The sequence below is a fragment of the Bombina bombina genome, chromosome 7 (genome assembly GCF_027579735.1).
Source record: "Bombina bombina isolate aBomBom1 chromosome 7, aBomBom1.pri, whole genome shotgun sequence".
Lineage (NCBI taxonomy): Eukaryota > Metazoa > Chordata > Amphibia > Anura > Bombinatoridae > Bombina > Bombina bombina.
Genome location: NC_069505.1, coordinates 304820086 through 304834493, shown reverse-complemented (window position 1 = coordinate 304834493; position 14408 = coordinate 304820086). Strand labels below are relative to the sequence as shown.

Below are 14408 nucleotides of genomic sequence, written 5' to 3'. Positions count from 1 at the left end.
TCCTGTAGCACAACACATGAATAATGAACATCAGGGACATAAATATGAAATCTATTTCTGTGCAATTGAACAAGTAAAATTGAAAGGGAGGAGGGGCGATATTACTAAAATGTTATTACAAAAAGAATGTAGATGGATTCATGAATTACAATCCACCTCACCTAAGGGACTGAATGAAGCAATATCATATAAATGTTTCTTATAGTCTACGGATCATGATATACATTTTGTCTTGCATGACTATTATTTATAAACCGTTCCCTTCTGACCATTGAAACTAAATATGTATGCACTACTGTAAAATAATATCTTTGAAATGGCATATAAATGAGTTGAAACCTTTTGAAATAATTTAAATATTACGATTAGTTTGCATAAACTAATACTTCACTGTGTATAACAATGAGGAGAAATTGTCTCTTCTCCCTAATAAGCATTTGCCTTTCTAGTGAGTAAATAATTAATTTTGAACGATCATTTAGGTAGATCACTAGGGACATTTTTCAAGATCCTTCGAGTAGTCTTATAAGTATATCATTTCATTGCTTAAATTTAAATTAATTTAGTAATTACTAGCAATCCTTTGAAGAAATTACTGTTCAAGATATGTTCTGTAATTTATCAATACACCTATACCTCTAGTTACTGAGGGAATCTTGTGTCTTTTACCAACGGATCTAATATACAATATACCTAGTTATATGAGCGCTTTAATTTACAACTATTTAGCTCCCTTCTTGTCCCAATAGTTTTGGTACTAATCAATACTTTAAAGGTTTAAAATATACTTAATATATCTAATGTATTCAAATGAGGCCATAGCGGAGTTTACACCTCCGTGTTTACTGTGTAATGATTTACATACGTTGCCATGACGACGGATCAGTATTTTTCACCGCATCTAATGCTGGGCTGGCCCTATGCCCTGACGAAGTCACGTTCAGTGACGGAAACGCGTCGGTGGGCGTGGACAGTGTTGTAGCTAGCGTGGTCTAACCAGACCGGTCACAATGCTCACATACTAATTTAGCGGTTTGTTATATTTAATACCGCCTTACTTAGCCTATATCGGGTTATATACAGGGGGGTTTTGCTGTTATGCTGTTATACTACCATTAATTAGCACTCAATGTAAGGTTAACAAGTTTGTCTAACTCTATACATAAAACGCTACTACGCTATATGTTTGGTTACATAGTAACTTCTGATTCTCTGACTTATGACTAAATGAAATTACTTGCATTTAACCTAGTGCAATACTAGCTGTTAGTTAACACTCAGCATAACATCTCCACTGAATAGTTGCTAAGTTTTCTAATACTGATAATAATGTATGTGAATTAGACCTATCTGATAGGGGAAAAAGTTAGAAATCGGCTGACTCTGTTAAATCAGAGCAGTACGCAGAGAGGAGGACGCCTTTGAGCGCATAGCTAGTGCATATTTGCTTATGCCTGTATGATTGAAACCTCTTGTGCATATGAGATTATCTTTTTGCTAACTTCTCTTTCTAATGCTATTGTCTGACTAGACACGCTACACCTGTCCACCAGCCTTAATTTTAATATTTGGGTTTATAGAATATAGGCAATGAATTTTTGAATTATGGAAGTGACAATCCCATTCTTCACTAGCTTTCTATATTGCCTTATTTTTTAACTTGTCTAATTACCTATAGGGGAATATTGGGAATTGGAACTGATTGAATTTTTGTTCAGAGGTTGCATAACCCTGGATTTATTTCCCTTATATATTACCCCCTATGAGTAACGTCTGTTTTCAAGCATATTTGTTAAATAAAGTGTAATTTAACTCCATTTTCTATTTGACTTATTCAGTGTATAATTCTACACTTGACTTCAATGTCATAAATCCCCTTTTGGTTCCCTAACCTTACTACTATGAAGCATCAGATATCTCAACACCGGCTTCGTCCATTTTGGCTTCCCTATGCTAAACAGCCAGATAGCTACATACAGTTCGATCCTGCACACTCTCCTCTTACTTCTGAGACAGCTTATGAACTGAACTATGCAAGAACTGGTATGGGGTAATTTGGGGAAGGCATGAGAGCATTTACAGTGGGCTATTACTCGAAACTACTGACTGCTATATAGTGTATAGCCCCTGGTGTTCTAGTTCTAAAGTCTAGTATATAAGCTGTTATACATTTTTTATCCTTCAATACGCTCTGTACCGTTCACTCAGTTCTATTTGGAGGCTTGGTTTATTTCTGTTTAAATGCTATGTTCCTGTTTACTACTAATTAACATATAGGGTTACCGTTTTAGTTTCTCAACATGGTCATTACTGTTTGCACTAAGAACCTCAACGGTTGGGTATTAGTGTAGCTTACATAGAGCATATTTATATCCCTGTCACTGAGTTATATGTTTATAGAATCTGGTTCCTACTTAATGTACAAGCTATGAAAGTTACTGGCTAGTGTGTATTTCTTACTGAAGAAATCTCTATTACTGTTAAAGCCACCTACTTCAACACATCACACTATACGGTCGGTCCTATTATACCGAGTAGAGGCTTAGTATGCTGAAGATTTTATAGACTATCCACTTTATTGGAACCGGGCACTAATATTATACACAGCTAAGAGTTAGACTCCTACACTATTTAATACCATACTAGTTTTCAGCAACCTAGCTTATTACAAAGATTTCCTCAATCGCCCTGAAGTTGGGGTATGTTACTGTAAAAGCTTCGATATAGCAGTGCGCAGGGGACTCACTAATGTAATATCCTATTTACAGGAGCCACCTAACAATTATTTAGTGTATTTACCATTTTATAGGTCTTATATCTGGGAGAGAGGGATTTTCAGCTATGCACCAGTAAGCTCCCCCCTCTCTCTTCACATCCCAAACAGATATTCAGAGTACTTCCCAGGCACCTCTTCTCCTTTTTTACACCGGCTCCGTTTCATTTAGCACAATCTATAATGGCTTTGCCCCCTATAGTGGGTCCTATACCCATTTTCTATTAACCCAAGCGGCTCTTGCCCGCTGTAATTTTTCTCTTCTTTCTCAGCATTTTTATTAGTTATATCCCTTCATTGACACAGACCCCTTGACCAATCAAAAAGTTCCATATAGTTATCTGATAAACATTTTCCTCACCTCAAGTGGATTTGCTGATCTTTGACTATAGTATCACTATGTCACCACTTCAGTTTGCAAAGCATGTTCTACTTAGTCCAACTCTCCATAAAATAGGGATATAACTATGTTATCTTATATTCACAAAACTCCTTATAATACTAAAAAGAGACCCTTTATTTATTTTTGTGAAATTCCACCCCTATACTCACCAGCACATATAGAATTGTGTATGTGTTAAGTGCGAGATAATGATTATTACACCACTGTTTAAGACGTATTGTTTCTCTTTTGTATGTTTATCATTTCTACTCACATACCCATGTGGAATTATTTTATTTACTTTTGTTTGTCTCAATAAAAAATATTTAAAAAAAAAATAAATGTACTATTGTATCTCCTATCATTTGTATTGTAAAATAATTTGTCATCATATTTGTCTTTAACAGCTGAAAGCAATATTTACAAATGTATAATGTTTTTGAGGAAACTATCTGTAAATATCTCCATTACTGTTACAATGTATCATTCCTGTTTTTTAAAAAGCTATTTAATAAAGGGCAGCTTTTCCTGAAAAAAAAAAAAAGAGAACTATATAGCGGCATCTAGAACACCTGAAACAAAATTTTCAGATGCTGTTCTCTTAGATATTCAGAGACAGTTTCACCAACATTGGAATCAAAATGGTTCCATCTAATACAGATATATCTTTGATTACTGTCTTCTTGAGGTTTTAATAAAATTCTATAAATACTTGTGATTGACAAGTTACCCTGTCTCAGTGAGTCAAGAATTAAACTATAATTTTGACCTTCCTAGTCACAGGGTTTAAATTTGATAAACTGCTCCCCATAATGTCTAATTTGGAGATAGGATAAAAATTAGTAATTCGGAATCAGAATATTATATTCCCTTTTGCAATTGTCAAACATTTTAAAAGAGCAATGTTCAAAGTTAATTAACTGAGGTATATTAATAACCCCCAGCTTGTCCCATTTACTAAATCTCTTTGATTCATAAAGTCAGGGTTCCCTCTAATTGTCAAGTACGGTGAAACAGCAAAATTAATATTTATCAGGTTACAAAATCTATGCCATTCTACAAGAGAACTCTTGATAAGTAAATTATGTTTTAAAACAGATGTCAACAATTTAAGTGGTATATGTGGGATTGATTTCAAAGAATATGGGGCAACAAATTGTTTTCATGTTCTAATGAAGACTGGCCCTTCAATGTACCGCCATATACTGACGGTCTGTATCATAAAAGTGGTTAGACAAATGTTGAAGACCTGTTTTGTACTTATCACCTGCTTAGCTCTTCTCAAGCTGGTAAAATAGTTTACAGTTTTACATCTGCTGATTATTAGTAAATATGTAGACATGTCTTTGGTAGAAATGAGGAAAGCTCAATAGGTTGACACATTAAAGTAATTCAGGGATATCAGACTATACATATATCACTGTCTCTTTTTCTTCATAAGCTTTGTTTGATAAATTAATGTTGATATCTTTACAAATTTTTCAGACCATCATTATCTTTATTGAATATGTTGCACCTTTCAATTCTGTCACAATTTCTAAGAACAAGAGACAGTGGCAAAACAATTAGAAAGTCTTCTTGATGAATAGATAGAGATTGCATTGGGTACTGGGTTTAGAGTTACATTTACAGTTAAGTTAAACGGATAATAAACCCATGTTTTTTTATTTCATGATTTAGAGAGAGCATGCAAATTTAAAGCAATTTTCTAATTTACTCCTATTATCAAAATTTTATTTTGTTCTTTGGCTATCTTTATTTAAAAAGCAGGAAAGTAAATCTTAGGAGCCAGCCCATTTTAGGTTTAGCACCATGGTAAAAGCTTGCTTATTGGTGACTACATTTCGTCAAGTAATAAGCAAGTGTTACCCAGGTTCTGAGCCAAAAATAGGCCGTCTCTTAATCTTAGATTCCTGCTTTTTGAATAAAGATAGCAAGAAAACAAAGAAAGATGGTTCATAGGATTAAATTATAAAGTTGCTAACAATTGCATGCTCTATCTGAACCATTAACGAAAAATTTTGAATTTAGTATCCCTTCAAGGTTAGGGTTATGATTAGGATTTTGGGTTAGTGCTACAGTAAAATGTATTCATTTTACCAGATAAACAAACTATCACAAGACACTTTTACCTTCATTATCATCATGATGAGTCACTGAGTTGGTATCATCATCGTATGGAAGTATTTTGCTACAGTCCTCATTAGATGAGAATTGTTCATGATCCATATTCTGATCCAGGCTGATTTCATGTAAAGGTTCATCTGTCACACTTGGACTTAGTGCCTCAATATGTTTTGATGTGGACTGTTTATTGCAATTTTTCTCTGGACTGTCATTTTCAAGATGTTTTTCTGCAACAAATAGCGAAAATCAGGTCAACAAATTGAACTTACCATTGACCCAACAACGTCTATTTTTATTTACTCTAATGACTTTGACCATTTAACTCTTATCCTACTTTTAGGGTTAATGAAAAGATAGGCAATGGTAGTGCCCATATCATTTTATTTACTGCCTCTTTTGACATCTGAAAAGTGTACTATGCAATTAGTGCCACAATAAATTCATATTCACCGCACCTCATGTAATTCAGCACTTTCTAGAATTGTTTAGAATGAAACTCATCAGATAGTTATGAATTGATGATCTGTGCCTTGTGTATTTTAAAAGGATTAAAGAAGAATTATTTTAGTTATGCAACTATTATACACAAAAGTACATACATTACATTAAATCTCAATTTAGTTTTTGAGTACTGTTGATATCCACTCAAGAGCCATATTAAATGCATTTTTGTCATGTTATTAAAAAAGCCCAATGAGAATTAGCACAATGGGGTAGATTTAACAAGCAGCGAATGCTGCTTTCTACGCCCATCGTTTCTGGCTTGCCAAAAATGGAAGTTAAGAAGCAGTGGTCGCAAGACCGTGGCAGACTGAAATCATCCCGATCCGATACAATTGGGATGATTGTCACCCATGCTAGCGGCCGCTGGTGAGCAGGTAATGGCATTGCACAAGAATTTCACTAGAAATGCTTGTGCAATGTTAAATGCCAACAGCGTATTTGAATCATGTCCACCCAGCACTTGTTAAATTCACCCCAAAGTATTCATTCTGAATGCATTTTTTTTTGCATACAACTTTCTCTATAGAAAATGTAAAATTCAAATATTAAAATTTGAATTTTGATCCTCATAGACTTTAAAGGGATATTGAACCCAGATGTTTTCTTTATTGATTCAGATAGAACATGCAATTTTAAGCAACTTTCTAATTTACTCATATTATCAATTTTTTGTCGTTCTCTTGCTATCTTTATTTGAAAAAGAAGGCATCTAAGCTAAGGAGCCAGACAATTTTTGGTTCAGAAACTGGACAGCTGTCACTTGTTTATTGGTGGGTGAATTTATCCACCAATCAGCAAGAACAACCCAGGTTGTTCACCAAAAATGGTCTGGCATCTAAACTTACATTCTTGCTTTTCAAATAAAGATACAGAGAGAATGAAGACAATTTGATAATAGGAGTAAATTAGAAAGGTGCTTCAAATTGCATGCTCTATCTGTTAGTATGTATTGGGTACTTGTAAAGCGCAGCTAATCACCCGTAAAGGTCTCAAGGCGCTGCTCATTTTATCAACCTCAGAAGGATGAAAGGCTGAGTGGACCTCGCCGGGGATCGAACCTGCAAACCTTGGGTTGCTACAGAACTCAGCCACAGCGCCTTAGCATGCTGAGCTATCTGTCCGGCTATCTGAATAGCAAAAGACAAAATTTGGGTTCAGTGTCCCTTTAATGTAAGATGATCAGAATCAACATTCAAATGTAAATTTTAAATGTTACATTCAATATTGCTATCATTCATGCAATAGAAGCAATGTAACATTAGAAAATATGTCAAGAGGAATATTGGTATTGGCATGTCCCTAGACATTTACCCAGAGGAGAGTATAGCTTAAATGAGAGAAATACTATATTATTATTATACATTATAAAGGATGCTTAAGCTTTAATTACAAGTCCTTACTTAAATAAAAGGACAGCAAATATTTAATAAAAACAGAGGTCTCTACATACATATGCACTTACTTGAAATACAACTCATCAAATAAAACCAGAGTCAATTGTTTGCAACCTAATGCTGCATCAGGTAATCTTTGTGTCCTACCAAGTTGAAGTACCAGTGTGGTTGTATAAGGGCAAACTCTTTGGACCCGGTTATCAGAAGTTAATGATTGTGTCCTCCATATGTGAGGGAGCTTGTAAATACCCAACACGTTTCGTCAGCTTAGTACAAACAGACTTCATCAGGGGTTATGAAAATCAGTTATTTAGAACCATGCTGGTGTTGTAGATTTAAAGAGCCCAAACTGGAAGTGACGTAATGTCAATGGCAGAGCATCATATCCACCATCTTTGGTAAGATAATAAGTTCGGATTCAGATGTGGTGCTAATGTGATCCTCACATAAAGTTAAAAATTAACTTTATTTAGAAAAATAAATTTATTAAATATTTGCTGTGAATCAAAGGTGAGCTGTCCTTTTGTTATTATAGATTATCATATCGATGACAGAAACACTCGGGTTTCCTGTAATTAGCATCACGCTTCTAATACAGCATGTTTCTGAAGATTAATTTCTGAGTTGCCTGCTTGGATATCATTAAACTTTTAGTTTCAAGTACTTTATTAAGTTAAATTGACATAGTGGGGTCGATGTATTAAGCAGAGGATGCTGCATCGATCCCCCATCATTTCAAGTCCGCCTAAAACGGAAGTTAAGAAGCAGCTCCTCCTTACTTCTCCTTTTAGGTGGCGGACTGAACTCATCCTGATCCAATGCGATTGGGGTAATTGACGGCTCCTGCTAGCGGTCGATTGACTGCCAATGATCAGGGGGTGGCATTGCACAAGCATTTCACTAGAAATGCTTGTGCAATGTTAAATGCCGACAGCTGGTCGAACTGACATGATTTGCTACAGCGAATCATGTCCGCTCAACCATTAATAAATTGACCCCTATATCTGCACATTAGCGTGATTTAAAAAATTGGCTAAATATATATATATATATATACCCTGTCTATGATTATGGCAGAGTGAGCTGAAACGCGTCAGCCTGTTGGTTCTGCTCCCTGTTAATCTGTATAGATTTTTATGGAGATGTTTTTTTCAATAAAGTTTTCCTTTTTAGAGAGCAGATCGTCAATCTTCTATTATTTTTATTTATATGTATGTATAGCCAGAAAAATTCTAAAAACTTTGATTTACTTTTTAACCTAGCCTATATAGAAGTAAATATGTATTTTGTGGTATACATTTTTACTCTAAAGAATCTTGAACTATCTACTCTTGTAAGATGCAAAAATGGGAACCTTTCAACCCACCTATAACAATATCCCATTGTGGTCCCCAATCATTTCGGTAATATGTTTCTCACATTAAACTATTTCTATCATGCAAATAAGCACTGCTATTGCTTCAGTAACCTACATACGTTGGAATTTATTTGGTACCCTTTAATGAACAAGATTTAAAGGAATATTCCAGTGTTAATGACATCTATAATTATATGTTTTCAAAAAGGCCTGTTTGTAATTCTTTTAGTAATTTGAGATTATACTTCCTACACACCTCAAGATCTGCTCAGGATTCCTTAAAAACTAATTGATGCGTCTGCATCTTGAACAAGCTTGAGTTTGTGTGGAGTGCAGCAATCCGCAGATTTATATGCTCCCTCATTTGTGAGGTATGTAAAAGTCTTAGGCCCAATGTTCAAAAGGGTTTGTAAGATTCTCTATGGAATCACGCCAGTACTATGAATTGTCCTAATTAACTAAAGGCAATTTTTACCTGGAGAACAATGTGTTTTACAATGGGGTGTTCCTTGCTTTTAAGTATGTGAAAGAGATACATATATTAGAATAGGGTTCACAAAAAATAATATATTGAAATAAAAAGACAGTAAAAAAAACTGTATAGTTCAATCAAATTAAAAATCATATTTTAAACGATTACTAACTTTTGGTTTTGCTATTCAAATTGGAACAAAGATTTAGCATTGCAATTATCTAAACAATGTAGTGTAGCTTTTTTGTTTCAGAAACGAAGCTCCCTTTATCAGTAAAGTAATGATTTATTTTATCCTCATTACATCACTAAACCAGCCCTCAAATGTGGGCCATCTATGGTCTAACATACTTGCCAATCGGATGGCGAGTATGTGAATAAAATTAAAATACATTATTGTGATTCCACGCATGCACAATAGGATCAGGCTAGTCTCGCATGCGCATATAGCGGCACAGAAGCCAACATGACCGACAATAGACTCAATAAAACGCATGCGATGATGTATGTGATGATGTTGCGCTAACTCGCGCATGCGCATTGAGTTTTGCAGTCGCCATCTTCCAACTGCAGTTGTCAGCACGGATTGCACTACAGTGTCGCTTTAAGGAAAAGTTAAAATATGTATTGAAATTATACAGAAAAAAATCTATTTAAGGCACACAGTAGAAATTAAATAAAATAAAACATAAATAAAAATAAAAATGTATTGTTTTCCTTAGAGTAATATCAATAGTTTCCCAGCCTCTGCTAATGGGCTGAACAGGGGTGTTCTATGGGTGTAGCTGAGAGTTCTATGCCAGGTCTTCGGTCTTGCTGATTAGCCTTGCAAACTGAAGGGTGTTTAGATTATGTTAAAATTCACTAAATATCACCCTAATATAAAAAGCATACAAAAGTAGAGGTGATTGCAAGATACTTTGCTGAAAACAGTGAAATCTGGTTTGTATTGGCTGCAGTATTTAACCTTTTGAATGTGCCACCTGCTAGCTTTGCTCTCCCCTGAGAAGCTCCCATTTAAAGCAAACTCCAATACTTTCTAAGAGAGACATCTTGCAACTCGCAGGCACAGCCCACCTTTTTAGAAACTTCCCAGGGGGCAGGCCCTGCAAGTATCATTGAGGTTTTCCATGTTCTATCCTGCGAGTTAAAAAAGCAAATGTTTTTAAAACACATCTGTATTATAAATTTAACATTAAACTATCCGTTAAATGCTTTCCTTCAACCTTCTGACTCTGTAATTTTATCATTAACATTATCCAGGTATGACTATGTGCCTGTTTTACATTCAGTCATCATTATTATTATTGATTATGCATTTCAGCAGATATTAATTAAATATAAGTGCTTCCTCTAACATGAATTATATAAAAATGCATAATATGGTGAAAAAGGAACATTACAACATATTAGGATTTTTCAAGGTCGTCTTAGATTATAATCATTCATTGTAGGATAAGTGAACACCAGTTATGATAAATCCTTAAATAAAATGAAGATTAAGACATCACATGTAGAATATGTAACAATTACGAATCAGCTACACTCAGAAAATTGCATCTTTCAATTTCCTCTTACACAAAGTCAAAGGTCAAGACAGACATTGAACATAAATGTTCTGATAACATCCCATGAATCCAGTCGTGTGACCTCTGATAAAATATTATGCAAAACAAGCTTACTTCTTACATCAAAATGCACAAATTATACAGTAGCTTTCCAGAGAATTTAAGTTAGCTACTATACTTGAAAATTAATGTGATGTTGCTACGACGAGTAATGAAAAAAGACATCTTTTAATGTACACAAGAGAAAGGCATTAAATATATGCATTTTAAAAGAAAATGGGTTTCTGTTGTCTATAAAATATTAATAATCCCCACAGATAATGGAATATTGTATTATAAGGTAAGAACAGAGAGTTCTAAATTACTTTGGGCTAGATTACAAGTGGAACACTATTTAGCGAGTTTGCTTGCATGCAAACCCTGCCAGAAGTAAGCTTTACGGATTAGCGTGTGAATTAGAAGTTGAAAATAAATTTAGCCCTAACAAAACAAATGCACATCTAATATATATCTGTAAATATTCATATAGATATATAGTTAAAGATATAAATAAAATAAAATAAAAATCATATAATTAGATATGCAACATCTCAGGCGTATCTAATTTGCATATCTTACCCAGAATCCTCTGATGCATTGGTTACAGTGTATATGGAGTATTTCTGGGTAAAGGCAAGCAGGATACATGACTAGATGTGCTAATTGCCCCTGCAATAACTTATGTAGTTATACTTTTATGAATTGGAGGATTTTAATCTCATGATTTTATCACCTCCATAATTTAAATATATTTTTGTTTTGCCCTGGAATGAGCTTTACTTAGCAGCAATCAAAACCTATCTTCTGCTGAAGAGTTCTACTAAGGAAGAAACAGCTGTCCAGAAATGGTTTGTATTTGCTGCTCTTTCCCAATTAGGGGACAGTTGTGTTTTACACAGTATTAGAAGCAAAAATCTTGAGATATTGCATAACTACTTTGCATATCTTACCCAGAGTCCTCTGGTGCATTGGTTGGAGAATTTTTGGAGTATATCTGGGTAGACAGCCTAGAATACTTGCCTAGATGTGCTAACTGCCTATGCAATAACATCTGTTGTTATACTTTTATAAACTGGAGGATTTTAATATCATGCTTTATCTCTACCATAATTTAATTAATTATATATATATATATATATATATATATATATATATATATATATATATAGTAAGCAATTTCCAGTTCAGCCCACCAGTAGCCAACTCGCCTGGGTGCAATGATATACCATGAAATAGAAAGCAAAAGAATGCACTCTCAGGACTTTTCCACAAAAAAAACAATTTAATGTCATTAAATTGGTTTTTTTTGTGGAAAAGTCCTGAGAGTGCATTCTTTTGCTTTCTATAAATATATATATATATATATATATATATATATATATATATATATATATATATATATATATATATATATATATATATATTTATTTATATACAGGGCTCAACATTTCCGATTGTAAGCTACTAGCCAGGCCAAAATGTTACTCGCCCCCTCTTTGCATATGTTTAGCCATTGTGAGGATTATAAAAACAATAAAGTGTATGTGTATAAATCACAGAAGGGATCATATGATTTGGGCACTGATGCCTCTGACCCAGAACTCAATACTCCCCAAAAAAAACTCTTCTGGTCTGGGCCCAGAGGGAAGGGGAGGAGGAGAACGAGAGGGGGCAAAAGGAAAAGAACAGTGTGGGGCACCATTGAGGGAGAGATACTACTAGAAAAGTCAGACAAGGGGGAGAGGAGAAAAGTATGGACAGAACAGAGAGAGGCCCCGAGGGAGGGGGACACGCAGGGGCTATTAGAGAACCCAATGGATGAAGATTTGCAGGTTATTAACCTCTCATCCTTCCCTCTAAATTTGGCCCATATAGATCTTTCGTTCTGCCCTACTGCAAATTTAGATAAGTTTGAGGTAATTAAGGACCTTCACCTCTTTGCACAAAAAATTGTCCTATCCCAAACCATTAGAAAGCCAGATGAGTCTGGTCCAAATGCTATAACCAATGATGAAGAAGCATTAAGGACTCTTGAGTCCCTCCTCGCTGAAAGTGAGGGGGGGGGGACTAGATACTCCTTTGTGAAAGAAGGTGCTTTTTTTAAACCTAAGTCATCATATATGCCATCACTCCCTTTGGTTCCATGTGTGAATTTCTTTGTCAGACAAGTTGAGAAAGATATACAATCTCTGAATGAAAACCTATGTCATGACAACTTGAAACCAAGTGAGAGAGGTGCCCTTATAGAACTTAGCACTGCCAGAAATATAGTAATTAAGCCGGCCGATAAGGGCAGAAATCTTGTTCTAATGGATGAATGTTTATACATGAATGAGGTTAAACGTCAGCTAAATGACAAGCACCAGTATGAAAAACTTGACATGAATCCCCTAGTTAAAATACAGAATTCCCTGTTTAAATTGATAAATGATGCGAAAAGCCCAGGGTTGATTTCATCGAAGGAATTCCTTTTCCTGTATCCTGAACATCCAGTGATGCCGGTTTTTTATGTTCTGCCAAAATTGCATAAAAATATGAAATGCCCTCCCTCCTGGGAGACCGATAGTCTCCGGGATTGGAAGTGTCACCAAAACAAATTGGTGAATACGTGGATCAACATCTGCGCCCTTTTTTGGTGACACTGCCATCTTATGTTAAGGATACATCTTAGGAGACTTGATGGCATATGTATTGGAGGAACATATATCTTGGCTTCACTGGATGTGAAAAGTTTATACTCTTCTATCCCCCACGATATAGGTTTGAAAGCTGCTAAATGTTTCTTGAACACTAGAGGTCCCAAATTCAAAGAGCACACAGATTTTGTAGTGTCCCTACTGAGATTTATCTTAGAGAACAATGTGTTCATGTTTGATAGCAAGATGTGAGGCAGTTGAGAGGCACAGCAATGGGGGGAGTCTGCGCCCCAACATACGCTTGTTTGCATTTAGGAGCCTGGGAGCTCCTTGATGTTTTCGAAAATTACAGTGACATTGTGGATGAACACATCCGTATGTGGATACGCTATGAGGATGATGTGTTCATCCTATGGGATGGCACCACTGAAGAATTTAAAGACTTTGTTTCCATCTTAAATAAAAATAATAGGAACATCTTTTTGACTTCAGAAACAAGTGAAAAATCCCTTGCCTTCCTTGATTTAACAATTATCAAGGATGGACAAACTATAATCACTGAGAATTTCAGAAAACATAATGCAACAAATACCGTGTTACATGCGGGGAGTGGCCATCTGGACCACCTCAAAAGAGGTGTTCCATAATGTCAATTCCTGCGTCTTAAAAGAAACTGTTCATCCCTCTCTAGTTTTGATTATCATGCCTCATTAATGAGAAAACGTATTTTAAGGAGAGGGTATTCACAAAGTTGTGTTAAAAAGGCCTTTTGGAATGCTAGAAACCTTTTTAGGGATGATGTCCTGTATAAAAAGAAAGAGAAACCTAATCAGAATAAAATAAGGTTTATTATCAGGTTTAATAAACAGAGGGAGGATGTTAGGTCTATCATTAAAAAGAACTGGCACCTCCTTACAATGGATGAAAAAGTTGTAGAGGTGGTAGGAAAGGAATCAGCTATGGTGGCAAGAAAAGCCCTAAGCCTAAAAGATAAATTGGTTAAGAGCCAGTTTATAAAAGGACCCTCAATCTCAGATTGCCTCAGAAAGAACAAAGGCATCAAGGAGTTTCCCCTGTGGCCACTGTGTATACTGTACCCATATGGATAGTACAAAAAAGTTCACAGTGGATGGTGTGAAATTGTATGATATTAGGT

At 35.1% G+C, this 14408-nt stretch overlaps 1 protein-coding gene across 1 annotated transcript in view; it reads right to left on the bottom strand.

Annotated features, from left to right (window-relative positions):
- MDFIC2 (MyoD family inhibitor domain containing 2) overlaps positions 1-11214 on the bottom strand; it is a 49272-nt gene extending 38058 nt beyond the window's left edge. The window contains exons 1-2 of the mRNA XM_053689376.1: positions 11196-11214; positions 5288-5509 (exon numbers count right to left, since the gene is read on the bottom strand). Coding sequence (XP_053545351.1) covers positions 5288-5509; positions 11196-11214 — 241 coding nt within the window. The remainder of the gene's footprint in view (positions 1-5287; positions 5510-11195) is intronic.
- Positions 11215-14408: the final 3194 nt, after the last annotated feature.